This window comes from Quercus lobata, chromosome 9, assembly GCF_001633185.2.
Source record: "Quercus lobata isolate SW786 chromosome 9, ValleyOak3.0 Primary Assembly, whole genome shotgun sequence".
In the NCBI taxonomy this organism is placed as follows: Eukaryota; Viridiplantae; Streptophyta; class Magnoliopsida; order Fagales; family Fagaceae; genus Quercus; species Quercus lobata.
Window position 1 is genome coordinate 5,990,157 of NC_044912.1, and position 26,572 is coordinate 6,016,728.

The following is a 26,572-nucleotide window of genomic DNA, read 5'->3' on the forward strand; positions in this document are numbered from 1 at the left end:
GTTGATTGGTGCATGATCCTCTATATTTGAAAATTAAATTGATTAATTTCTTAATTTAGATAAATATTATAAATCTAAAAATTTACTTAGTATCATATCATTTAAGATAAGAAATATTTTAAAATTATACCTTAGTTTAGTTTGCTCAGTCATTCTCATTCTTCTATTTCTAGTATGTATTCACTATTTTCCTGCGAAATCTCTCATATAAATTTAAATATTGGCATATGAGGTAATCATGTTAACACCATGTGACCTAGAGAGTACTATGTTCAGTTCAGTTATAACCATATACTTTACCCATAATACCACATTCAAGCTCATAAACAGCATTATTTGAACCCATTCATTGCACCATGAAAATCAAAACTACTCGAGCAGAACTTAATCTGTTAAACCACCAAAATATGTTGTTCTCATATAAAACATAGACTCCTGTGTTTTCTAAGGTTTAATGGGTAAAAGATAGTTGGCAGCAAACTAGATTGATAGATGATATTCAACGACCACTTCCTCGCCTATTATCTTTGATCTCCGGGTCCCTGCAAATATATAATCAAAGGTGAGATGCATACATAAATTCAAAGGAAAGTATTGATATGCATATATCATGAGTCAGACCTCTGAATGTGATCAAGAATGAGAAGCCTTGGTCCGGGAGGTATTTTCACATCTCTAAGGGCACTGAAACACATCATGACAAGGTCAGATTTTACCTTAAAACAAATTGCTAATAAGTAATGAACTAGAAAGACAGTAAAAATATATAGGAATATAAGAAGATGAAAATTCAACTACTAGCCTATCAGTGAGCAGAGGCAATGTGGTGTCTGTTAATAAGCCTTTCTTGAAATTCTTCTCGTAATTCTGGAGGCCAAGGTTATTCAACATAGATCTTGTTTTGGAATAGAAAATATCTTCAGTTGGTGGTTGAGAGAACTTTTGCCCTATCTGCATAGCCACACCTTAAGTGCTCAGCACACATAAGTAAGCTCAAATAGAATAGAAAAACATATTACAATATCACATACATACAAAGGAAAAATTATGATGAGTTGCCACCTTGTCACCCATTATACGTCAACCTGTGAGTTGCGAGACCATGAATTGATCCCAACCTTTCACATTTATAATTGTTGAGAAATTGAATATTTCAAGTTTTGCAACATCAATGTTGCAGGATGATATATATCTTTACCTTTTTTTCACGTGAACATTAAGACAATGTATAGAAGCAAAATATTTAAATGTATTTTCTTGATGAAGATGGTCATTTTTCATACTTGTATTTGTTATCACTCATAGTAGAGGTCAATAATATATTGTTGTTCTAGAAAATCAATTGCAGCCATCATTTTGTACATAAGATGATGGTTTCCTATCAATTTTGAAGGGGTGCTACCACACCATAGATTGTCTCATTTACAAAAATATAATTTTATTTTTATTATTATAGGTAAGTGTGTTTGTGTTTGTGTTTGTGTGTGTTTATATTAGATTGCAAGCATACCTCAATCTGACAAATTAATGTCAGAACTTTTGCCCCACCACAGGCACAGATTCATGTTACAATATTAGACTAACATCAGGGAACTCCACATTAATAAATGATATGTGCAATGTCACCTTGTCACTGTGACGTGTATGTAGATTCTACAATAATCATGCCTCTCGTTGCAGTTATTGAAAGTTAAGGACTAGAAATAAGAATGCTGAAAAATATGAGCCACTCACCTGGAAAAGTCCACCTTGAACAAGAGCAAAAAAAAGCCCAGAAGTGACAGCATTTGCTGCCAGATTTGGACCACCCATGCCACTCACCAATGAAAACATCGCTCCAGAACCAAAGGCTGCCACCATGCTGCAATGATAAAACTACTAATTGTAAGAAAGTACATGGGATAGGAATGAGGACAACACATAACTAAAACACTGTGTTGACAGTTGATCAATCCCCACCGCCCCCTCTCCTTATTTACAAGAGAGCAACATCCTATTAAAAAAGAAGGCTCAAATTCAATTTAGTCTTTCAACTTTTACTTCAATTGTCAAATTATTCCTCAAGGTTTATTTTCTTGTCAATTTAGTCCCTCACTTTGTCAAAATGAGTCAATCCAGTCCTTTCATTCAAATCTGTTTGCAAACGTTGCCATTTAAACATATTTTTAGCTTAAAACACATTCATGAGAAGTGCCATTAAATAGATCCTGTTGTTTGATAAGTATTATTTTAAAAGTAATAATAACAAATGTTTGAATAGTTTCAGTATCTAACAAATTTGGACTGAAGGACCAGAATGACTCATTTTTACAAAGTGAGGGCCAAAATTGACAAAATTAAACCTTATGGACTATTTTGACAATTGAAGTAAAAGTAACGGGACTAAATTCAATTTTAGCCCAAAATAAAAGGTCAGTCTCAATTCCTTCCCCCCCCCCCCTCTCCTTTTTGATACATCAGAGTTTGATGGCAAGATTTATTTGTACAGTATCCAAGGACATCTTCCCATATACATTTAGAAGATTCTTTTACCAATACACTAATGAGACCCAACACAAATTTCTTTGGTCACATTGAAGTGCACCCTAACATGAATCCATTATGAGAGGAAATGCCCACAGAGAGAGAGAGAGAGAATTTGAAAGCTTTATGGCAGCATTACCAGAATCTCCTAAGAAAATAAAAATTAGTCCCCAGAAGCAGCTCCTGTCTAAAACAATGAGTTCTGATAGGTTTCAGGCTTTCAGCAAACAGTGGGAAGGCTAACATTTTTTTTGTTCTCTATAATAGTTTCTGTACATACGTATGTATGCCCATTCAGCCACTAATGGTGCCTTCTAGAACAATCAGGAAAGCTTAATCCATGGATGTATTAAATTGAGTATGGAAGGAAAAAAAATGCCTAATGTATATCACTTTAATCAGCTTTGAATCTGAATGATATAATTTCAATTAATAAACTCTGCATGATCTTTCCTACCAATCAATGAAAACAACAAAATATCCGAAAAAAATTATTGTGCTGAACCAGTCTGTAACACAAGAGTAATAAACAAACTATTCTACTTTGCAAAAAAAAGAAAAGGTTCTTTCACAATTTACATATAAACTTTTTTCTATAGGTGAATTACATGCACCCTCCACTCACAATTGTGGAAGTAGGAATTTTCATTTGAGCTAGGGCTCGTTGGCACAATTTACATATAACTTTTTATAACTAAATAAGCAATTCAGTAGTCCTAAGCAAGGATGGATGTAGAATGTTTTCTTGCAGTGCAGCATGGTTTTTTTTATATATTTTGGGTTGGTGTGGGGGGGTGGGGGTTGATGACAAAAGCAGATATATATATATATATATTTATATATATATATAAGAACTTGGATGCAAAATAAAAAACTAGGGGGGCATTTGGAGGTTCCTCCTCTGGGATATGTAGATCTGAGCAGTATTACTCACTAGCTTAGGACACTTCCACACCAAAGACAATAACAAAAGTTATAACATTTCTCAAGAACATAGAACTCTTTCACATTGGCTGCTAAGACAAAATAGAAGATGAAAGGTGGTAAAAATTTCTAATAAGAAGCTGTAACACCACATGAAGGTAAGTACGGATATCTTAAACAATAAAAAAAAAGTCAACAAAGCCCAAATTCCATCTAATTGGGATTGGCACAGCATAAACAATACCACATAAATAAAGGGAGAACTAGTGAAAGCTCACCTAGACTGGACATCCTCCTTGCCTCTCAGTCGTTTCATGACACAGGATATGCCAGCATTGACACCTGTCATCACAGCAAAGTTGCGAGCTTGTACCAATGGACCCCCGGCAAGAGCCTGTAATCAAAGTAAACCGTTTCTCATATATCAAGGAAATACTATAACCCCTCCATATATTAAACTTTATCACTACTTCAACTAACCAGAAGTTTTTACAATGCCAACCTCAATTCAATTTTTGCATTACTAATAACTAGATACTTACTTTCATATGATGTGAAACCAATTTTACAACCATGGATAAAATCATAATAGTTCACAATATGGCTATAATCATTTAAAACCCAATGACATAAAAAAAATCCAGCTTTTCAACACAAACTAAATCTTTTAAATAAACTATAATCATTCAGTTCAAAACAAAGTGTTGTAATTGAATCAAATTTGGGTTGTATTGATAAAATTGTGTTAGGGTTGAGTCTAACTTAGAAGCTACTCAAAGAAGATGAGGTTTTAATTTGCTCAATTATAATGAGTGGATGACCTTTTTCCCATAATGAATTTTTGAGTGAAACTCGTTTCATAGAAAGGTAGACATTCGGGACTTCAAAAACAGTCACAAATTTGATCCAATTTGGATTTGAAATTGGTGAGACATGACCATTGAAGTTGGTGCAGCCGTGTTGTCCTTGAGAGTTTGCTCGATCCTCACTCGAGCAAAATTACGACAAACAGTTTACTTAACCTAACGATTCCCTATATAAAGCCAACCTTTGTTGCACAGATTGAGAGGAAAGAGAATGTTGTATCAATATTACACCAATAGCAAAATTTCTTGAGCCTAAACAATTTTAAATTCCTTTCCCATGTGAGAGATTTTTGGAGTTTCTCCTTGTACCCAAGCCATTGATACCTTGAAGCCATAGAATTAGTTCCTCAACAGTAGGTTGTTGTTCTTGAATTCTTGTTGTCCTGAGTTTCGGGTTGCAAACAACGTTTAATAGTGGAGCAAGTTTGCTTAGGAGGATTCCAAATATTTTGCTTAAGGTTACAATTTAGAGTTTAGTTGTACAAAGGTCTTAACTGGATTGAATCTCAGAATGGTTTTTAAATTGAAGAGGTTTTTCACAGTTCATTATCAGATTCGTGTGCTTGTTTTATATCTTTGATACTATTAATAACTGTGGTTGAAACAACTGTTTGTTTGGAACCAATCATACCTTGATCAAAACAAATCCACTGATTAGTTATTTGGGGGTCAAAATAAGATTTTTCAAATAGTATCAGAACAGTTGGAACACAAATTTTCAAATCCTAAACTTCAAAAATTTAACCTAATCTACAAAACCCAACAACGTTGTTTACCTAGTACGAAAACAAAGATGGGTAATTGAGTTTAAAAACAAAGAAACAAAAACCTGGGCTTGTTTGAAAGAGGCCATGGCTTGTGGGTTGAGGGAGGCGGCCTGAGGAGGAGGAGTTGGGATAGAAGACGAAACGTCGTTGGTGAGAGTGCCCATGAAGCCACCTATGGCGGCGCCCTGGGCGGCGCTGGTGGCGGTGACGACGGCGACCTCGACGGGCAAGGACTGCTTGGCTAGCCAAGCCCTGAAGCTAGCTTCCAACTCCTTGAAACGAGCCTGTAGCTGCTCTATTGGGTTCTGCTGCTGCTGATGCATGAGCTTCGCAACCATCACTCCCTGTTTTCCTTGCTCCATTTCCTTTGAATCAATTCCTTTGCTGCTGCTGCTGCTGACTATGGTTTATTTGTTGTGTTTTTATGGATGGATAACCGATAGCAGTACAGTCTGTACTGTACAGTAGGGCTTTCTGTTTATTTTTTTACCTACCTAACCCTGATCTTAAAATTTATTTGCATGCGGTTAATGTATATTTTTATGGCACATATTAATTATTTACTTTTAAAAGTATTTTATAAGAAATTGAAAAAAAAAAAAGAAAAATTGGTAAAGTTTTTATAAAATTTTTCTTAAAATAGTTTAGTAATGTATGTCTTAAACGCACAATAATATAAAATAGTAAAATACAAGTGGTGATCGGTAAGTATAGGACTACATGAGGTAGGAACTGATTTAAGAGAGGAGAAAATTAGATAATAAAAAAAACACACACATACATGATACAAGTACAGCTAAGAACGTAAAGATAAGAACTCACAAGCAGATTTTTTCCCCTTTTGGGTAAAGAGTAACATGGGTTTGTAAGGGAGTAGTTCAATGTTTCTAAGGTTGAATGGAGGTTTAATCGTGATTTGTTATGTAATTTTTTTAAAAAATATATCTTGTACTTAAATTGTCTTTATATTTATTAATTTTCCATTATTGACGTTAACCTAGTCGAACCGTTTGATTTGTATTGGGTTTCAAAACAACTAGTCGCTAACCCGTGCGATGCACAGGATAATTAAACAAAATTTATACACATTCACTTTTATTGGTACAATCATTTGAAAATAATTCTAACTAATACCCAAATGTAAGAGACACATTGACTTACTATTTAAAGTAGCTTTTTGAAGAATTTACACATATTGTGCAACTGAGCCTTAATTTTTCATCAACAATAAAAACATGGAAATTCAAAACATGGAAAGAAAATAAAAATTATAACAATTAATTCCATTATCTTTCATGCTATACTTTGTAATTGTACGGAATTAAGTCAACCCAATTTAAGTAATTATAATAAAATTGGCTTCTACTATTCTTTATTCTATAGAGATATGAACATATTGGATTTCTCAAACAATTACTGGTATTGCAATAAAATGATTTATTATTGAAAATAAGAAACAAAGAAAATCTATCTATAGCTTAAGAAACACAATATACTAAAATTAAAGAGATAAAATTTTCGGAGGATAAAATATTATAGATAATTTTAAAAACAAATTATACACTTAAAAGAGTTAGTAATTTATAGCACTTACCCCCCACTATTAGTATACAGACATCAAGTGCGGTCGTCGTAACCCTTTGAAAGAACCTTCCCCTATTGGATCCTATCAAAAAAAAAAAAAAAAAACACCCAATTAACAAAATTGATCCAAAAGGGTCTAAAAAGCATACAAAATCAATTCAAAAACAAAAATATGAGACAAAGTAATTACTTTCCGCTGCCAATGAAATCGTCTTTTGTATTGTTGTTCCAAACTGCAACACTTATCTCTCTAAGGCTTTCAATTAACGAAAACACAAACTTCTCTTGGAATACCGGAGTATTATGACCATCTATACACACACACACACAAAAAACAAAATCAGCATAACTCACTATAACTCTATAGAAGCCTCAAAAATATAAAGAGAAATTAAAGGGGTTGAATTTGATATTTATGTTTGGAGAGAGAGAGTTTGCAGAAACTGTGACTTTATATTTCTTAACTTGAGAGAGGGGTAAGGTTGCTAGGGTTTTGAAGTGTTATAATGTTTTTATTTTTATTTTTTATTTTTTAAATATTGTGCTGACGTGGAAAAATGTGGTGTCAGCAGAGGCTTCGGTTTTATATATATAATATATAGATGAAGAGTAAGATAATGGTTCTTACTAGTTTTATTATATAAAACTTTTTCTTCTTTTTCATAAACAAACACAAAAGATGAGGGATAAGGTTATAACTTCTAACACAAAGATGTACCATAAATTTCATTCAAAAATCATGATAACTTTTATTAAGGAATGATGAGGTAAATTATAGTACACAACACGCAATAGTGTATAGGAAAAACGAAAATACATCAAAACATTGTACACGCGTCAAAACAAAAAGATGGAGGATAGGTATATGAAAGATGGAATTATTCTTGCCCAAAAAAATCCCTAAAGATGGAATTTGGAAGATGTGAAGATGGGCATCCAAAGCAAGACAACAATGAGCTCTAAAATGGCTTAGGCTTTCTCGGTTTACTTAGTTTATTATGATTTAAAAAAATATATATAATTAGGAAAATTACACTCGATCTCCTTTAATTATACCTCCGTTTACATTTACCCTTAAACTATAAGAATACAAGATCAACCCCTAAACTAATGCTTAGTAATACTTTGCACCATATCGTATATTTTGGTAGTTAAGTTGGACAGAAAAACAAGTCGTGCCATAAAACTTAGCTCACAAACTTAAGAGAATCATAGTATCCTAAATTAGCATGGACATCTAACGAATTGTTGTTAATAAGAGTTTATTTTGGGCATATAATTAGAAATAGAGTGGTTAGGTCTGTTGCCTCACATGCTAGGTCTTGTTCTTAATGTTAATGTTTGTTTTACGCGATATATCCCCTTGCGGATATTATACATTCCTTTTTAGTTTATGGATAAAATTTATAAGGATACGACTTTGGTTAATATCAAACAGATCTAAAACATTTCAAAACTTGCCAATATAGCCCTTAAACCCAATTTAATTCCCAAACAGTAAACATTGTTGGCCCGTTAATCTGTTTTCTCTTATTTATTAGGAACCAAATTGGTCAATTTTGAAATGTCTTGGACTTGTTTGGCATTAGCCCAAATCTCACAATAAGGTAATGAGATTTACTAATTTCCAAACTTTTTTTTTTTTTAAGCATGGACATCTGGTCATTGCAGAATAAAGGGTTCAATGCGTTCCAAACAAACACCTTAAGAGTTATTAATGAATCACATCCATGGGTGGGAATAGTGTAATCCAAGAAAACAAACGATCTCGCCCTGAAGAAAAACTCGTCCCGCCTAATCCAATTCCCATTTCCCTCCCTCCCTCCCTCCTTCATTCATAAACTCAGCCGGAGCTCTCTTATTCCCGCACAATCGCCCACTCTATTTCCGGTACCATCCTATTCCTATTCCCATTCCTCTCATTTTCGTACAAACCCACTTTTGCTCTCAATAGCTCCCTTATATTCCATACCAACCTTTTCTTTTAATTAAAAAATTTTCAGGAAAGTTAGGGCTTAGTGTTTCTGCTTCCCAATTATGTATGTAGCTAATTTTTACGATTTTTTATGTTTTCACTTTTTTGCCAATTACTTTTGTATGATACATTAACAAGTAACACTATTTTTTGTATGTTGAATTTTATTTACTACTGTTTTGGTGGAAGTAGATCCACATTGAATCAGGACTTGGAAATTTCGGCTGTGGTTAGAATGAGCGACTCAAGGGAGCAATCTCCGGATTGGTTGCGTACTTTTCAGGTATCGAAAAGTAACCAATTTAGTCCTTACTTTGAGTAACTATAGAATCATAATTATTAATTATGGTGTAATTTAAAGTTGAGATTACATAATTGTGTAATTTTGTGTTTGGCAATGTTGTGATAAATGCTATACTAGTAGGTAGGGTTGTAGGTCGTGATCTGAGAATGCAATAGATGTAAGAGCTAAACGCATTTCTGTTGGAGATGTTTAGGTCTGAGCTTGAAGTGAAATGTGGAGAGTTTGACATCACGTATGAAACTTTTCTGTGTTTCTTTTTTCGAGGGAACAATTTGATATCTGTTGGTACAATTGAAGTGCCGGTGAAGATTGCTAATTTTCATGGTTCAAGGTGCTTTCGGGTATGGCAATGTTGTGATAGAATGCTGTGCTAGTAGGTGGGGTTGTAGGTCATATTCTGAGAATGCATGAAATAGATATAAGAGCTAAACCTGTCGTGGGGTTTGTGTGTTGTTTTGACGAGTGGCTCCTGCAGAATGTGTGAAGCTAAAATTACTTTTTAGTTTTGGACATGATGTATCAAAAATTCAAAATCTTCTTGTACTTCTAATTGGATTCTATTCACGTTATTGGTCATCCTAGAGCTTGCTAAATCTTAAGGTTGCGATCATTGAATTGTTTGTCTTTTTTACTTTCCATTCGAAACCCTTGATGGTGCAGCTATTGAAGTTCCCTTTTACCTTTTTACATCTCTATGTTGGTGCTAACTGTAAAAGTCATGCTTTGTTGAACAGGCGCCAACTCAGTCAACACTGACATTGTCGTCAGATTCTGAGCTGTCACCAAAAGGTAGCCCTTCATCAGATTATGAGCCTTCACCAAAAGGTAGCCCTTCAAGGGCGGACATATTTGATCTTGACGAGCCAACTCCGGATAAATCATCTAAAATTCCAGAGAAAGACATGAATCAAGGTATTGTTCTTGGTGAAAGTGGTGCAGGTTCTTCGTCCAGTAAGCCATCCAAAGCAAAGTCTGCAAAAAGAAGACTGAAAGTAGAAGATCAAACACCTCGGCAAAAGAAGAACACAGCTAACAAAAAGAGAAAAAGAGGTATGTTAGGGTTTGGGAAAACCATTTTATGTTCCTCTGAATATTGGGTCCAAATTGAGAGGCTTTAAAGAGATGAATCACATAATCCCTAATAATATACAAATAAAATAAGAATTTCTAGTTTTATGTCTTTTGACAAAAGCTTTAAAAGCCTTTGATTTATACTTTTAATTTATGATACTTAGAATGTATTCCCTGGAAAATCCATAACATTTGTTTTCTGATGATGATACAGGAGATGAGAGTGACAAAAAAGTTGCCAAGGAAGAATCATTAGAGAAGAACATAGAACCTCATGTAAGAAGCATTACCCAGTCATTGCTTCATGACGTTAATTTGGTGAATTGCCTTTGATGTATAATAATAGTCAGCCTCCTCTTAATAAGTGGTCTAAGGTCATCACTCATTAATAGGCTGCGATTGATCCTTATCATTTTTCCTTTAAATTTGTTTTGGGGCCTATCTGGTTCAAGAAAACAACCATTTGCATTTTTGTTTTCTTGAATAAATGAATTTAAAAATAGAGCATGGCCCAAGTTTAGTTGTTTGACCAAAGGAATTGTAACATTAATGTAAATAATTAATAGTACATGCGTTGAGAAGGCATTTCTGTTTTATCTTAATCATCAAGTTTTCTTAAGCACTCCTGGACATGCCAAGGACTTTTTAACACATGTAAAAGTAAAACAGATTTTGCATATATTCAAATTATTAATTGCTTGTAAGAGAACTTATCTAGTGTTTCCCTGTTAAAGTAAGTCTTTATATGAGTGGTGCTCAATGACTTCTTTGATTGAGGGGTTCTTAGATTTCATGGACTCCATGGGTTCTAGATAACTGTTTTGTTCCTTCTTGTTTTGTCTTTATTTTTTTTAGCTCTCTTCTCTTGTATGCCCCTGTGTACTTGATGAGTTTATTTATTATTTTTTTAAGTTCTTCACCACCTATCAAAAAAAAAAAAAAAAAAATCCCTGTTAAATTAAACTAGAAAAAATATAATTTCTCTTAACTAAACAATTATAATAATGAAAAGACATTAATTGACAAGGATCCATAGAGCTGACCACAATTTAATTATAACACTGCATTCTTTTTACCATCTCATGTTGATTAGCTTGCAAGTTCACTAATTTGAAGGAGATATTTGGGAACTAGATGCCTCTGGGTTGTTTTTAAAGTAAGAGGGCACTAGTACTTTAAGGTAAACTGGATTTTATTACTATAGAAATGGAACAATTGCTTGGAAAGGTCTACTTATGGTGTAAATTGGTTTTTTTACTTCTTCATGTGCAGTTAGTTCTTGCTTGCACACTTTTAAAATCCATTCAGCGTTCCACTTTCCTCTATAGGTAGAACTTCCAAAAATTTAGTGGGCTAATCTACCAAATTTTGCAAAATGTTATATCTAGACCTCTTTGTGGATCAGAAATTGTAATGGTGTGATATCTTAATTGGGATTAGGTTGATTTTAAGCATAAATCTAGCTTGCTTTCATTTTGTCTTTTGCTGATGACAAGAACTTAATGTTGAACAGGAACCAAATGCTTCAGTTTTGACACTATCATCAGATTCTGAGTCTGGTCAACGCTATAGACCTATAAATGAGGATCAAATTCATCATGGAGAATCTTCTGACCAGAAAACCTCTGAGTTCCAAGGGGGAGCAAAGGGTGATGATGATGCTCTTATTGGCAGTGATGGAGAGTCTCCATCTAAGAAGGCTGCAAAAGAAAAATCTCCGAGAAAGCGGCTAAAAGTAGAGGGTCACACAGCAATTAAAGAAAAAAAAATAAATGAGAACATTGAAAAAAAAGGTATGAAGTGGGGCTTGTGACAGATGTGAGTTGTTTTTTGCTAGAAAAAGTAATAAAATCTCTATTAAGGTAGTTTTTGTTTATTCTTTACTTAACTTATAAAAAAAGGGTAGAGGTTAATATTAAACCTTTTCGTAATGAATGCAAACGTGATTCTCTCTCTCTCTCTCTCTCTCATGCAGACACAGACACACACACACACACACAGGCATGTACTGTCTGTAGAGTTTTGATGCTTGTTGTATCTGTTAATGGTGTAGGAAAGAGTGGCAATGTGGAAATCGCAGAGGAAGAAACGTCGCATATGGAACCCCGTGTAAGAGAGATGATTAGTTGCTGTAATACTTTCTTATCTAGTCGTTGTCTTAATGAAATGTCTTGTCAATTTATAACTTGCAGGCCTCCTCCTCAAGGTTGCCTTTGGTACTCTCTGACAAAGTCCAGCGCACGAAGGTAGGATAACAACTTATCTTGATTCTTTTCTTGACATTTGATGTTGGGATATTAACCTGCTGTTTCAAAATGAATAATGCTACTATAATCAATTTCCTAAGTATGCTCTGAGGTCAATTTTTCGTTATGGTTTATACTGTGGAGAAATATACACTAGGGTTTAACTGTCCAAGGGTGAGATGACAATAGTATTCTGAGAACTTACTTGGTTCATTTCTGCTTGCCTTCTTTGGTTCCTAGGTGGATTCACTACATATTCCATGCTCTATGAGTCTATGGATTTTCTGGCGAAATATTTCTACGCATATTCGCATATTCATTATTAAGTAGTGCTGCTGCCTTCTCAACCCCCACCCCAATTAAAAAAACCCCAATTCCCACTCAAAAAAAAAAAAAAAAAAAATATTAAGATTTGTCATTTGTGCAGGCACTTATTGAATGTGAAGGGGATGCCATAGATTTGAGTGGCGATATGGGTGCTGTAGGACGAATAATAGTTTCAGATACACCGTCAGGAAATCATGACTTGTATTTAGATTTAAAAGGTAAATTGAAATGTGCAGTTTCTCTCAGGTTGATGATGATCCATGGGTCTTCTTCTATATGACGTCTATATGTGTACATAATAATTTCTTCCTGTTTATAAAAGAACCATAATATAGATTGACATTTTTTCAGTTTCTATTAAAAAATTCTTCTGCAATGTGTTTTCAGTATTAAAAGAACAATGTCAAAACTCAAAAGACATCATCTGTACCAAATTTCAAAGAATAAGTATATATTTCTCAACTTTACACTTATATTGTTTGTCCACATGTTTCTCAATGTATATGCCCTCATGACCTAACCTCTTCTATTTTCCTATATAGATTTTTTGTAGGTTATTTATCAAAAAAATATATTTTTTGTAGACCTTAGTTTTGTTTAGACTAAGTGACAGCTATTTTTTTGCATGTTCCATACATAACAGCCTGCTTCTGATCGGTTTAATTTGGCTACTATTTCAGGAACCATATACCAAACAACAATAGTTCCTTCCAGGACATTTTGCGTTGTAAGTCATCAATCTCGTTAAAAAATATTGTAGTGAACATCTTGGTCTCAAAAGTTACCAGTATAAATGTTTTGTAGAAACCAGAAATCTCTGTTATGATTTAAATAATAAACTACTTTTCAATTTTTATCCTTAAAAGTGACTTTGCTATGATATGACACATATCTTTTCTTGTTCAGGTTAGCTTTGGTCAGTCAGAGGCAAAGGTGTGTTAATTTTTTGCTTAAGATATCTTCCTTGGAAGATGTATATATGTAGTTGATAAACTTCTGAGATTTTTTTTTCTTGCTATTCATATCTTCCCTTCCTTATTGGTGCTATTTCCCTAATTGTAGCATGCATTAGAGAGTACAGTGAAATATATAGCAGAATAGTAGGAAGTGTTATCTGATATATTGGCTCAACATTGTATATTTGTTGATCAGATAGAGGCTATCATGAACGACTTCATTCAGCTTAACCCACAGTCTAATGTATATGAAGCTGAAACTATGGTTGAAGGTTGGGTTCTGTTTCCAAGATTTTCCATGCAGTGTTTGTCTCATCATTTGACTTTCTTCTTTTCCTTTTCCTTTTTATTTTTATTTTTATATTTAAAAATCCCAAACATTGCTCTTCCTTCACATCCACCATTTTGTTTGAACAGGAACAATGGATGGTTTCTTGTTTGATTCAGATGATGAGGCTGATAAGATGCCTAAAGCCATTTCTTCTAATCAAAATGATCAGGACATTGAAGGACAAACCAATGGAAAGATCAAAGGGAAAGCTGAGAAAAAATCGGTATGTTCCCAACCTTCTTCCTTTATAGAGCATCTCAAATTAATTAAATTACACTGCTTCTGTTTTAACAAGTTCCCAACCTTTTTTTTTTTCCATAAAAAAAAAAAGTTACATGGTGGTGCATTTATGCTTATTTGAGGGAAATCTGTATGCAGGGGGGTGTCCGGAAGAGAGGCAAAACTGCAGGCGGAAAGACCCAAGCTCCAAAAAGAGTAAGAAAGAAAAATCAAGTTTCAAAGAAAGGCAAGAGCAAGAAATGAGAGACAAATACGCTTTGTATTTTGCATACATGTCATAAGATATAAACCATTAATGACCAGATATTAGTTCTGATAGTTGACAGGAGTAGGAGTAGAATTGCCTTGTATTAATTTCAGTGACAGATTATAGTCAAATGGTGGTCATTGGTGCTTAAATTCATAAAATTTAAGGTTTTAAGGAGTATATGTTGTAATTTGTTTCTTTAATTTGACTGTTTCTGCTGGTGGGTTGATGAATTACTTACTATGTTCAAAATAGATTACTCTGCTTTTGATTTCTACAATTTAGTTAGCCAGAAAGTTGCTTCATCAAACTTATTGAAAATGTATAATTTTCCCTCTTTTTTTTTTGGTACCGCAGTTTCTTTCTTAAACCATTATATTGATGTGTTTCTCATTATGAGTCTGACTAATTGGATATTCAATGATACATCTTAAACTGTTTCAATTCGGAAAGACATGCAATATGAGTTTTGCCGTGCTGCATTCCTTCCAAGATTATTATGAATATTGTGGCAATTTGTTGTGAACTGAGAAAATAAAATATAAATTGAGTGTGGTCAATTTCAGATGATCAATCTCTTGAACTCTTTTTTTTTTTTTTTTTTTTTTTTTTTTTTTAATGAATCATCAATCTCTTGAACTTGAAAGAGGAAATAGACATTTTTGATTAATTTTTTGCTTAATTTGTTGAAGTGGGCCCGTGTGTGGCTTGAATTGCCACAAGCCCACCTTATTTGACCAAATCCTATTTGGAATAGTAACCCACCTTTTAGCTGACTTTGACATATATATATATATATATATATATATTAGGTTTTGACAAGTATGTGTAGTCGTGAGATTAAAAAAAAAAAGGAGTAATTCTAATTAACCTAGTTAGCAGCCGCGTGAGAGAAAATAGAGAAAAGAGAGGCAGTCAGTTTCTATTCTTATTTTTTCTGTGAGAGAGTGCTAGGGTGTAATTGAGATTTGGGTTTCTTGAGAGTGTTCTTGTGCACTATTGTATTTTCCCTGATAATAGTGAAATCTCTGCAACTCCGTGGACGTAGGCAAATTGCCGAACCACGTAAATATTGTCTTGTGCGTGTGATTCTTTTCTTTGGCGTGTGTTTTCTCTATTTATTTTGTTTCTCACAGGTTGGGATTTTTGGTTAAATTCCCTATAACTGGTATCAGAGCCTAGGGTTAGGTTTGAGTGGGAGCAATGGCAGAGGAAGCAGGAAAGGCGTCTGGAATAGAAAAATTTGATGGCACAGACTTTGCGTATTGGAGGATGCAGATTGAAGATTATCTCTATGGGAGGAAATTGCATCTGCCTCTTTTAGGGACAAAACTTGAGGCTATGAAGGCTGATGAATGGGCTCTTCTTGACAGACAGGTACTAGGAGTTATCAGGTTAACTCTATCTAGGTCTGTTGCACACAATGTTGTAAAGGAGAAGACCACAGCAGATCTGATGAAGGTTTTGTCTGGTATGTATGAAAAGCCGTCAGCAAACAATAAAGTGCACTTGATGAAGAAACTGTTTAATCTGAAGATGGCAGAGAATGCATCAGTAGCACAACATTTGAATGAATTTAACACTATCACAAATCAATTGTCGTTTGTAGAAATTGACTTTGATGATGAGATCCGTGCACTGATCGTTTTGGCTTCTTTGCCAAACAGTTGGGGGCAATGAGGATGGCAGTAAGCAATTCTACAGGAAAGGAAAAACTCAAGTACAATGATATACGAGATTTAATTCTGACTGAGGAGATTCGCAGAAGAGATGCAGGTGAATCCTCAGGATCTGGTTCTGCCCTAAACCTTGAGACAAGAGGCAGAGGTAATAACAGAAATTCAAATCGGGGCAGATCAAAATCCAGAAATTCTAATCGGAATAGAAGTAAATCTAGATCAGGCCAACAAGTATAATGCAAGAATTGTGGGAAAACAGGTCACTTTAGGAATCAATGCAAAAGTCCTAAGAAGAAGAATGAAGATGATTCTACTAATGCTGTAACAGAAGAGGTACATGATGCATTACTTCTTGCAGTAGACAGTCCACTTGATGATTGGGTTTTGGATTCAGGAGCTTCGTTTCATACCACTCCACACCGAGAAATCATACAGAATTATGTTGCAGGTGATTTTGGTAAGGTGTATTTAGCTGATGGTTCAGCCTTGGATGTTGTGGGTATGAGAGATGTTCGGATATTGTTGCCCAATGGGTCTGTTTGGTTACTGGAGAAGGTTCGACATATTCCTGACCTAAGGAGGAATCTGATTTTTGTTGGACAACTTGATGATGAAGGGCATGCAATACTATTTGTTGGTGGTACTTGGAAGGTTACAAAGGGAGCTAGGGTATTGGCTCGTGGAAAGGAAACTGGTATTCTGTACATGACCTCAAGTCCAAGAGACACAATTGCAGTTGCTAATGCAAGTACTGATACAAGCCTATGGCACCGCAGACTTGGTCACATGAGTGAGAAAGGGATGAAGATGCTGCTGTCAAAAGGAAAACTACTAGAATTGAAGTCCATTGATTTTGACATGTGTGAAAGTTGCATCTTAGGAAAGCAGAAAAAGGTGAGCTTCTTGAAAACTGGCAGGACACCGAAGGCTGAAAAATTGGAGTTAGTACACACTGATTTGTGGGGGCCTTCTCCGGTTGCATCCCTTGGAGGTTCAAGGTACTACATCACTTTTATTGATGACTGAAGCAGAAAGGTATGGGTTTATTTTCTGAAAAATAAATCTGATGTATTTGAAACCTTTAAGAAGTGGAAGGCCATGGTTGAGACAGAAACAGGTTTAAAAGTAAAATGTTTGAGGTCAGATAATGGAGGAGAGTACATAGATTGAGGGTTCAGTGAGTATTGTGCTACACAGGGAATTAGGATGGAGAAGACCATTCCTAGGACACCACAGCAGAATGATGTGGCTAAGCGCATGAATAGAACTCTCAATGAGCGTGCTAGGAGTATGAGGTTGCATGCTGGACTACCAAAAACTTTTTGGGCTGATACTGTTAGCACTGCAGCTTACCTGATAAACCGAGGACCTTCAGTTCCCATGGAGTTTAGACTTCCTGAGGAGGTTTGGAGCAGTAAAGAGGTAAAGTTTTCACACTTAAAAGTTTTTGGTTTTGTTTCCTATGTTCATATTGATTTTGATGCTCGTAGTAAACTTGATGCAAAGTCTAAAATATGTTTTTCATTGGCTATGGTGATGAGAAATTTGGCTATAGGTTTTGGGATGAACAAAATAGGAAAATCGTCAGAAGTAGAAATGTGATATTTAATGAATAGGTTATGTACAAGGACAGGTCAACTGTAGTGTCAGATGTTACAGAGATAGATCAAAAGAAATTTGAGTTTGTCAACTTAGATGAATTGACTGAAGGTATTGTCCAGAAAAGGGGTGAAGAAGATAAGGAGAATGTAAATTCACAGGTAGATCTGAGTACACCTGTAGCTGAAGTCCGCAGATCTTCCAGGAACATTAGACCTCCACAGCGTTATTCACCCACTTTAAATTATCTCCTGTTGACTGATGGTGGTGAGCCAGAGTGTTATGATGAAGCCTTGCAAGATGAAAACTCAAGCAAGTGGGAGTTAGTCATGAAGGATGAGATGGATTCCTTGTTGGGGAATCAAACATGGGAACTGACTGAATTGCCAGTAGGAAAGAAGGTTTTGCACAACAAGTGGGTATACAGAATAAAGAATGAGCATGATGGTAGCAAACGTTACAAAGCCAGATTAGTTGTTAAATGGTTCCAGCAGAAGGAAGGCATTGACTACACAGAGATATTTTCTCCAGTTGTGAAGATGTCAACAATTAGACTGGTACTAGGAATGGTGGCTGCAGAAAACTTACATCTTGAGCAGTTAGATGTGAAGACAGCATTCCTTCATGGTGACTTGGAGGAAGACCTTTACATGATTCAGCCAGAAGGGTTCATTACTCAAGGACAAGAGAATTTAGTTTGCAAACTAAGAAAGAGCTTGTATGGCCTAAAACAAGCTCTTAGACAGTGGTACAAGAAATTTGACAGTTTTATGCATAGAATTGGGTTCAAGAGATGTGAAGCTGATCACTGTTGCTATGTTAAGTCTTTTGACAATTCTTACATCATATTACTGTTGTATGTGGATGATATGCTTATTGCAGGGTCTAGCATTGAGGAGATTAAAAATCTGAAGAAGCAATTGTCTAAACAGTTTGCAATGAAGGATTTGGAAGCTGCAAAGCAAATCCTTGGTATGAGAATCATTAGAGACAAGACTAATGGTACATTGAAGCTTTCACAGTCAGAGTATGTGAAGAAAGTTCTCAGCAGGTTCAACATGAATGAAGCTAAACCAGTGAGCACACCCTTGGGTAATCATTTCAAACTAAGCAAAGAGCAATCACCGAAGACAGAAGCAGAAAGGGACCATATGAGCAAGGTGCCCTATGCTTCAGCTATTGGAAGCTTAATGTATGCTATGGTGTGTACAAGGCCAGACATTGCACATGTAGTGGGAGTTGTGAGCAGATTCATGAGTAGGCCTGGAAAGCAGCATTGGGAGGCAGTCAAGTGGATTCTGAAATATCTGAAGGGCTCATCAGATACATGTCTTTGTTTCACAGGTGCAAGTTTGAAACTGTAGGGTTATGTAGATGCTGATTTTGCTGGTGATATTGATAGTAGAAAGAGTACTACAGGGTTTGTTTTCACTCTGGGTGGTACAGCTATATCATGGGTTTCAAATCTGCAAAAGATTGTCACTTTGTCTACTATAGAAGCTGAGTATGTTGCAGCAACTGAAGCTGGAAAGGAGATGATTTGGCTACATGGTTTCTTAGATGAATTGGGTAAGAAGCAGGAGATGGGCATTCTACACAGTGACAGTCAGAGTACAATCTTTCTTACCAAAAATTTGGCTTTTCATTCAAAGTCGAAACACATACAGACAAAATATCACTTTATCCGTTACCTTGTTGAAGATAAGCTGGTAATACTTGAGAAGATTTGTGGATTTGAGAACCCGACAGACATGTTGACTAAGGGTGTCACTATTGAGAAGTTGAAGCTGTGCGCAGCTTCAATTAGTCTTCTAGCTTGAGGACAGGAGGATGAGTTGCAGGATGAAGGATTGTGTTATGGAGGATTGTGGATGATGTTTGCAGCTTGTGAGCCCTTAAGGGCTAAGGTGGAGCTGATTGAGGAGTTTGCTCGTGTAGCTTGATCAATTCAAGCCAAGGTGGAGATTTGTTGAAGTGGGCCCGTGTGTGGCTTGAATTGCCACAAGCCCACCTTATTTGACCAAATCCTATTTGGAATAGTAACCCACCTTTTAGCTGACTTTGACATATATATATATATATATATATATATATATATATTAGGTTTTGACAAGTATGTGTAGCCGTGAGATTAAAAAAAAAAAAGGAGTAATTCCAATTAACCTAGTTAGCAGCCGCGTGAAAGAAAATAGAGAAAAGAGAGGCAGTCAGTTTCTATACTTATTTTTTCTGTGAGAGAGTGCTAGGGTGTAATTGGGATTTGGGTTTCTTGAGAGTGTTCTTGTGCACTATTGTATTTTCCCTGATAATAGTGAAATCTCTGCAACTCTGTGGACATAGGCAAATTGCCGAACCACGTAAATATTGTCTTGTACGTGTGATTCTTTTCTTTGGCGTGTATTTTCTCTATTTATTTTGTTTCTCACAGGTTGGGATTTTTGGTTAAATTCCCTACATAATTCTCATTAATGCCTTCCATGTACATATATAACCAAGGAAGAGATTACCTCATCACAATCTAATTCTAACAAATAGGAACCAAGTCCTATTTAAATTTCAATACAACTTGAAATGAAATTCAATCCTAATCTCCTAATCAGCTACATGATATTATTTGAATCCAACTTAAGTACTTTATTTGAATTTAACTTGAATCTATCCCTATCTTATGTTGTCTAATTTCCGGACACAATACAATTAAAATAAATGGTTAAGCACATTTTGACAACAGGTCACAGAATCATGTATTTGCTACCATGCACTTGGTACACTCAGCAGAATGCGCTGTCAATTCCTTAACAAAAGAAATCATCTAGTTTAATTGCTTTCACATTTATGCTGTCTTGCAATCCATTGTGCTTGATTCAGTCAATATTTTCTTTCAAAGGCACAATTAAGGTTCTCTTCTACGATCGAGGCATGCTGTCAAATGCTGTGAAGTAGTCATAGTATACTCAGAAGAATAAGTTTAAGATGAATAGAAGGATTGGCATTGGAAGGGGTAGGTGGATGTTCGAGGAAGAAACTTTGCTCACTACCTCCCCGTTGCTCGGCTCTTCAATTGGAACTACGGGATCATCAGATTTTTTCACTCTGCATCACAAATTATTCTCAAATTTCAGGTTCTAAGGTAGGAGTGGCAGCATGTGCACTTCATGTATATCTGCTGCCGTGATAGAAAAAATGATATTTAGCAGTTGAATTTAACAGAATTGAGGGGAGAAACAGTACCCATTAACGCTAGGGCAGAAAACAATGGCATATTCATTAGCCTTGCATGTAAAAGTGCTTGTGCCATCATCAAAAGCATAGCTATAAGCCCTTGGACAAGCGCTCTTAAAGATGGTTGAATAAGAGGAGGGTTGGCATGTCGTTGGGTTCGCAAACTCACCACTGCAGCAGTACTGGTCCAAGCCAAATGCCCCACATGCACTCCTACATGCAACCACCCCTCCTTCCTCTTCTCCACCAACTACTTGAAGCTCCTTTGGGCAACCTGTTTCATTTCATGGTTGCATTTAGGGGGGGGGTTTCAGGTTTGATCATTTTATAAGTGAAGCCAAATCATCTTGCAAAAGTAATTTAAAAGCTTACCCATGTTGATATTTGCAGCGCAGCCTGTGGCATTGCATGCTCCAGACGCCCCCCTTGGTGCGGCAATAAGCGGTATATTGTAGCCATCTACAAGGCTGACATCATAAAAATCTAACCCATTGCCTGTTCCGAGGGTTATCTCAAAGAGGGATGCAGGTGGAGTGGCACCCATGCCATCACATTCCAGCCTTCCTCCACAGTCCCCTGTTTGACATGTTCCAGCTCCTGACTCGTCAAATGTGCACCCGGTCCTTGCCCATAGTCGTCCTGACCATCCTGGAATAGTTGGAATGCTGACACTTTGGCCTGAGTCTAACCGGAATCCAGTTGATGGTAGTTGAGGTGTCCCAGCACCCGCAAGGGTTCCAGGCCATATGGTGTTGGGGCAGTTGTTTGTTATTGTGAATGTGCAAGATGAGCAAGAGAAAAAGAAAGACATGACAAGAAAGCAAGTAGGGAACACCCAGGATGTCATCATTGGCATTGTTGAGGATTCTGATTTGTTCTTTAAGTTGTACTTTCTTCAGGTGAATGGGAGGGAGGGAGGGAAGAGCTATGGAGAAGGATATTTGTAGCTTAAAAAAAAAGAATCTGTGAGGAGGGGATAAATTGTGTGTAATGACAATACAAAACCAAAGGGTTACGTTGCTTTGATGAAATTCTCAGCCACAAGATGATCTTTTTGGGTTTAGAATTGCTTTTATATTGGATGGCCTCATTAAGAAGCAATTCCTTTCTTTCGCAATTGTTTGGTGACACATTATACACGATGAAAGCCAAATGAGATCTCTCTGATCAGAGAATCTCATAGGTTTCCTTTTGACGAATCAATTGCGCGGTTCAGATTCGAAAAATGCAATATTATGGATAGAATGCACCTGAAAAAAGTGACCTCTGATTCTTCATGTTGGAGAAATACATTATTTAACCAGACAATCAATTCTAATTTAATCTTTTCAAAGAAACAATATTATTTTGCAGACCCAAAAGAAGAATTTGCTTTAAAAAGTAAGTAAATCACTTTCTATCCTCTTAATAACTCCTAAGATTGGAGGAAAGTATCCAATCTAGTTTCACTATACATGATAGTATCCAATCTAGGTTTACTATACATGATAGTACTAGGTTATAAACAATAAGTGGAAAGACACGGTCACATGTAAATGTTAGCATGTAACCAGCCTCTTTAAAGATCTTTTTGCTGTAAGAAACTGTGTCAAGTGCATATCACCTGAGTCACCTGACCACTTATCCTTGCAATTGGATCTACTGTTCCCAGTACAGGAAGTTATCAGATCCACTCTCCATAGAATTTAACAAGCACTCCCTTAATATTTGTAACAGCTTTGATAAATGGTATTATGAAGACAGTACCATCTGGATCAATTAATCCATCCATAATAAAAAGAACAAGCAGCAGGGGACAGACAGAAGTAGACCAATAATTCAATGCATCAATAGAAATTAACAAACTAATTTGATGCAAACAAAACTGTCTAAAACACAATTTTACAGAACAATCTTTGGACAAGTAAGGATTTGCTATTTCCTACAAAAATTGAACAAAATTTACAAACAGGGAAGCACTTTTCCACCATTTTAGGCCTTGTGATATCTTACAGGCAAGTAGCTGTAGATTTAACAGGGCTTAAACAGAAATAGCTTAGGGACCAAATACCATGGTAGATACCGCTGGTTGGAAATTAAAATTGCCTTCAGCCCGGTTCACAAGGTTCCAATGCTTCCATTAACAATTGTTTTCTCTTAAGCTTATCAGCTATAAAGACCTCCCTTTGCCAGCCAACTCCCAATAAAACTTCAAGAAAAGTCAGCCACAAAATTTATCCATACCAGCAATTTGATCAACAAATCATATAGTTCCTGAGCAGAGGACTTCCTACCACAATAGCCTTCTGATCTGCCATACTAGAGGTTGTGGCTAACCAGGAGGATGAAGGATAGGACAGGATGTAAACCTCAACAATTATCAGAGAATATACTTGGGCTAGATCAAACCCGTTTTGTTGGAGCCATGGTCATACCGGTGACCATAGATGGGTAAGGTAATGACAAAATACATCCTTGATCCCACATAATCCAAAGAAAAGATACAACAAAGGCTGTAGCTTGTCAAAGTTACCACTAAGTATGGCTTACAATAGTCAGCAAACCAGGAGAAAACTAACCATCAAAAAGGATGATATCACAAAAAAAAACAAGTTTATGGATAGATGAGCATAAGGTCTTCTGATTTTTCTTCCCTAACAAGGATGTACAAAGAGCATGACTAAGGGAATTGTTAATCACTGGGAATTCTTCCATATTGCTACACGCCATTAGCAATATTATTTTAGATTAAATTCAGCAGGCTGACCTATGTTTCTATTATATAGTCCCTCGAACAACCCACAAGTTTGAAATGAACAGGAAGGATACTGTTCTTCAGTTCACCAGCATCATCAAATGCATCCCCCGTCTCCACCAAGAAAAGAGCTTTATCTCCATGAAAAGGACACCTACATAGGAAAGAAATAAAATCATATATCAGAAATTCTTATTACCAGTTGGAGAAATTGTAAAACAGATAAAATTGATTCATAAAAACAACAGGCATTTTCAAACTCTTATGTATAGTGGACTTGAAACCTGCAAAACTAAAAATTACTTCAGAAATTCATGTCAGCTCAAACTGAGGAAAGGAAAAAAGTAATAAAAAGATGAAAATAATATACAGGAGTAAAGCCGGATCATTCCTTTTAAACCTGCCATATAACCAAGTTAAGATTATGTCAGACAACAATAAAAAAATGTCATTAATATGAAGAATCTGGAAAAACCTGTGCTGTACAGCTCAGCAGTATAAAAGAACCGATTAACCATCAAGGGTCACCATACATAGGCGAATACAATACAAATGATATGACCACATAAATTGCCTTTATACAATACAATTTGCAAATTCACCAAAATGATCACAGAAAGGGAGGGAAAATATCAAAATTAAGTACACCACTACAATCAACACTGTAAAGTTGAATCAAAATCATGGTTCAAGTCACCTAAAAGTACCCTGTAACTATCATAGTTCAAATCTCAGACCAGCTGAGAAAGAAACAGAATTCAATTCAAGTTTCATAAACAAGTAACAGAGCCTGTTTAAGAAAGAGCTAAATTGCAGTAAATGAGATTAGAAATATATAGAGTTCCTACAGACAGGAAGGACACATCTGGTCCACCATTTAGTTAAGAGAATTAAGTTCTATTATTCTCCATAATCGTTCCAGAGAAAAAAGAAAGGGAAAAATTCAAAGGAACATGATTAAGAAAATTGATACTTGTCTTTTCAGTTATATAATAGATCTAGCTCATATCCATGCCATCTCCAACTTGGCTGCAGATAGGACTGACAGCTGAGAAGGACCTCTCAAAAGGAGAAGGATGAAGCTGTGCATCCCGTCTGCGCTTACAGGCATAGCCATCAGTAGGGGAATTCTCTGGCTCAAGCTTCCTCCGGATGCCTCTCACAGCCTGTTCCTCCACTGGTGTAAGGGGGAAAATTTGCCCGCTAGCTCTGCAAAGGGAGCTATGGTTATCATATAGAATTCTCTGGTTACAGTTTTTGTCACATATGTGAGTCAGTCCTGTTAGTTTGCAGCGGTACATATTTCCACAAACACGCTCATTTTCACATTTCCAGTCGCATTTGTGAACAGCAGTCGGCCCATCTCGGCCTAGTATAGTTGACAGAAAAATAACGTTTGCAGGCCCTGCTACCACCGTGGATTTGCCACACACCTCCATTGCAAAAATCAGACTTCCTAAGTTTCAAACTTTATAGATTCCAAACTCCAGTCCCAAACGCTCTGCAGAGCCCAACATAACATAGAAAATTTGTCAATTTCATCGCTCTAATGAGATGACTTTATGGTAATGTCCTAGCTCTCGGCATTCTTAAACGAATTCCTCTATAATTATTCCGGATAAATATCTGTAAGTACTAAAATCTATCTAACAGGATCTTACACTCTTATTCAAATCATGAAAAAACATAAAATAAACTTAAATGTCTAAGATTCTAGATCCTTATATTATAAAATAATATCCACTTGAAAACCAGATAGCTACTTTCAATTAACAATAAAAATATTTCCCCACACATCCATATTCTTTTTCTGTTCTCTTTGGAAACAAACTGTGCCTAGAGGACATTTAATTTTACATAAAGGTATATACAAGGAAAAATAGCACATGGGTTGTATAAAAATGGAAAATTTTTAGTGGCATTAACGCAGTACAACTCAAAGAAGCTGATCTTTCCCCAAGAAAATAAAAAAAAAAAAAAAAAAATTCCTGTTTTGCCCCTCAAAAAAAGAACTACATGAATAAATTGGACCCTTTTCTTTCTAATTACATTCTTTCATCAAGTAACAGTAATTTCATCAACAGATCTGTGCTACCACCAACTGAAACTACCTCTCAAAAACATAAAATCTCAGAAAAATTGAAAGAACAAACACATAATGATTAAAAAAACTGAAAATGATACATGGGTTGTCGGCTACATATTAAAAGCTAGGACTTCTATTTCAAAAACAAACAAAAAAACATAGACGTAGACATAGACTTATGTATACAAAATAATAGCCAAGACATAGACATGGACATAGACATAGAATTATGTATAAAGATACGTACTTTGTTGCCGTTCCAACAGTGAAGCAGGCGAGTCTCCACCGAACCTGTATATAAGAAAAAACCAAACCAAACCAAACCAAACAAACAAACACTAGAGCCTATACCTCTCTCTCTCTCTCTCTCTCTCTCTCTCTCTAAACAGTGGCTATAAGGTGAAAAAGGGTAGCAAGAGAAGAAGGGGAAAAAATGTGAGAACAATGGGAGTGGGGTGGGGTGGGTATTTATAGATATTAAAGGAGACTACTATTCCTATGGTGGTTGGGTTTTGGGTTGGGGTTGACGTCCAAGTAATAAAGAAAAAAAACAGACTTTAAAACTTAGATAAGACACAGTGTCTATGTGAGAGAGACACACAGAAAAAGAGAGTTAGAGAGAGAGAGAGATGACTTTAGGGGAGAATGCAAATGAAATTCACATGAAATTGCAATGTACATGACATTTCTCTTTCTATCTTTATTATAGAAATAAGACTAAAACAAGAAAGAGACACTTTGGTCCTTAGACTAAAGTTTTCAATTTTCTATTAATCTATAAATAATATTTGAGGTAGAAATATCTTAGAGATATATTTTTTTTTTATCTTAATTCTTTATCTTTTGACCCATTTATATTAGAGCAAGGCTACATTCACAAATTATTTCATA

At 35.7% G+C, this 26,572-nt stretch overlaps 4 protein-coding genes across 8 annotated transcripts; 1 reads left to right on the plus strand and 3 right to left on the minus strand.

The window, feature by feature from the left end:
- Positions 1-313: 313 nt before the first annotated feature.
- On the minus strand, positions 314-5,555 carry LOC115960933 (chloroplastic import inner membrane translocase subunit HP30-2-like). Its single transcript, XM_031079969.1, has 6 exons — positions 5,143-5,555; positions 3,726-3,841; positions 1,735-1,861; positions 803-951; positions 622-684; positions 314-542 (listed from the first exon to the last, which is right to left on the minus strand). Exons 1-6 carry the CDS (start codon positions 5,440-5,442, stop codon positions 500-502), a joined length of 798 nt encoding a protein of 265 aa, XP_030935829.1. The 5' UTR covers positions 5,443-5,555; the 3' UTR covers positions 314-499.
- A 2,758-nt stretch (positions 5,556-8,313) lies between these two features.
- Positions 8,314-14,626, plus strand: LOC115962191 (DNA-binding protein BIN4). 5 transcript variants are annotated; one of them, XM_031081083.1, is made up of 14 exons: positions 8,355-8,554; positions 8,668-8,703; positions 8,832-8,922; positions 9,678-9,993; positions 10,229-10,290; positions 11,528-11,807; positions 11,990-12,123; positions 12,207-12,260; positions 12,688-12,805; positions 13,268-13,314; positions 13,494-13,520; positions 13,740-13,815; positions 13,961-14,097; positions 14,253-14,626. In XM_031081083.1, exons 3-14 carry the CDS (start codon positions 8,875-8,877, stop codon positions 14,355-14,357), a joined length of 1,404 nt encoding a protein of 467 aa, XP_030936943.1. In that variant the 5' UTR covers positions 8,355-8,554; positions 8,668-8,703; positions 8,832-8,874; the 3' UTR covers positions 14,358-14,626. The 5 variants fall into 5 exon arrangements, with proteins under 5 accessions (XP_030936945.1, XP_030936943.1, XP_030936941.1 ...); XM_031081085.1 differs by lacking the exon at positions 8,668-8,703 and having other exon boundaries at positions 8,314-8,554; positions 12,068-12,123; XM_031081081.1 differs by having other exon boundaries at positions 8,355-8,703.
- A 5,480-nt stretch (positions 14,627-20,106) lies between these two features.
- LOC115959541 (thaumatin-like protein 1) lies at positions 20,107-22,574 on the minus strand. Its single transcript, XM_031077979.1, has 3 exons — positions 21,234-22,574; positions 20,871-21,135; positions 20,107-20,732 (listed from the first exon to the last, which is right to left on the minus strand). The coding sequence occupies exons 1-3, from the start codon at positions 21,715-21,717 to the stop codon at positions 20,594-20,596; spliced, it is 888 nt and encodes a 295-aa protein (XP_030933839.1). The 5' UTR covers positions 21,718-22,574; the 3' UTR covers positions 20,107-20,593.
- Positions 22,575-22,691: 117 nt separating this feature from the next.
- Positions 22,692-26,099, minus strand: LOC115959542. Its single transcript, XM_031077980.1, has 2 exons — positions 25,929-26,099; positions 22,692-25,096 (listed from the first exon to the last, which is right to left on the minus strand). Exon 2 carries the CDS (start codon positions 25,032-25,034, stop codon positions 24,594-24,596), a length of 441 nt encoding a protein of 146 aa, XP_030933840.1. The 5' UTR covers positions 25,035-25,096; positions 25,929-26,099; the 3' UTR covers positions 22,692-24,593.
- Between the last annotated feature and the right edge of the window lie 473 nt (positions 26,100-26,572).

Excerpts from the sequence above, each read along its gene's own strand:
- LOC115959541 (XM_031077979.1), bottom strand. The coding sequence starts at position 21,717 with ATGCCAATGATGACATCCTGGGTGTTCCCTACTTGCTTTCTTGTCATG. Across the intron at positions 21,136-21,233 it reads CGCTGCAAATATCAACATGG|GTTGCCCAAAGGAGCTTCAA; the intron begins GTAAGCTTTTAA and ends GAAATGAAACAG. Across the intron at positions 20,733-20,870 it reads TTCTGCCCTAGCGTTAATGG|AGTGAAAAAATCTGATGATC; the intron begins GTACTGTTTCTC and ends TTTGTGATGCAG.
- LOC115960933 (XM_031079969.1), bottom strand. The coding sequence starts at position 5,442 with ATGGAGCAAGGAAAACAGGGAGTGATGGTTGCGAAGCTCATGCATCAG. Across the intron at positions 1,862-3,725 it reads AAGGAGGATGTCCAGTCTAG|CATGGTGGCAGCCTTTGGTT; the intron begins GTGAGCTTTCAC and ends TTATCATTGCAG. Across the intron at positions 685-802 it reads TTGCCTCTGCTCACTGATAG|TGCCCTTAGAGATGTGAAAA; the intron begins GCTAGTAGTTGA and ends GATGTGTTTCAG.
- LOC115962191 (XM_031081081.1), top strand. The coding sequence starts at position 8,875 with ATGAGCGACTCAAGGGAGCAATCTCCGGATTGGTTGCGTACTTTTCAG. Across the intron at positions 9,994-10,228 it reads TAACAAAAAGAGAAAAAGAG|GAGATGAGAGTGACAAAAAA; the intron begins GTATGTTAGGGT and ends ATGATGATACAG. Across the intron at positions 12,806-13,267 it reads CTTGTATTTAGATTTAAAAG|GAACCATATACCAAACAACA; the intron begins GTAAATTGAAAT and ends CTACTATTTCAG.
- LOC115959542 (XM_031077980.1), bottom strand. The coding sequence starts at position 25,034 with ATGGAGGTGTGTGGCAAATCCACGGTGGTAGCAGGGCCTGCAAACGTT.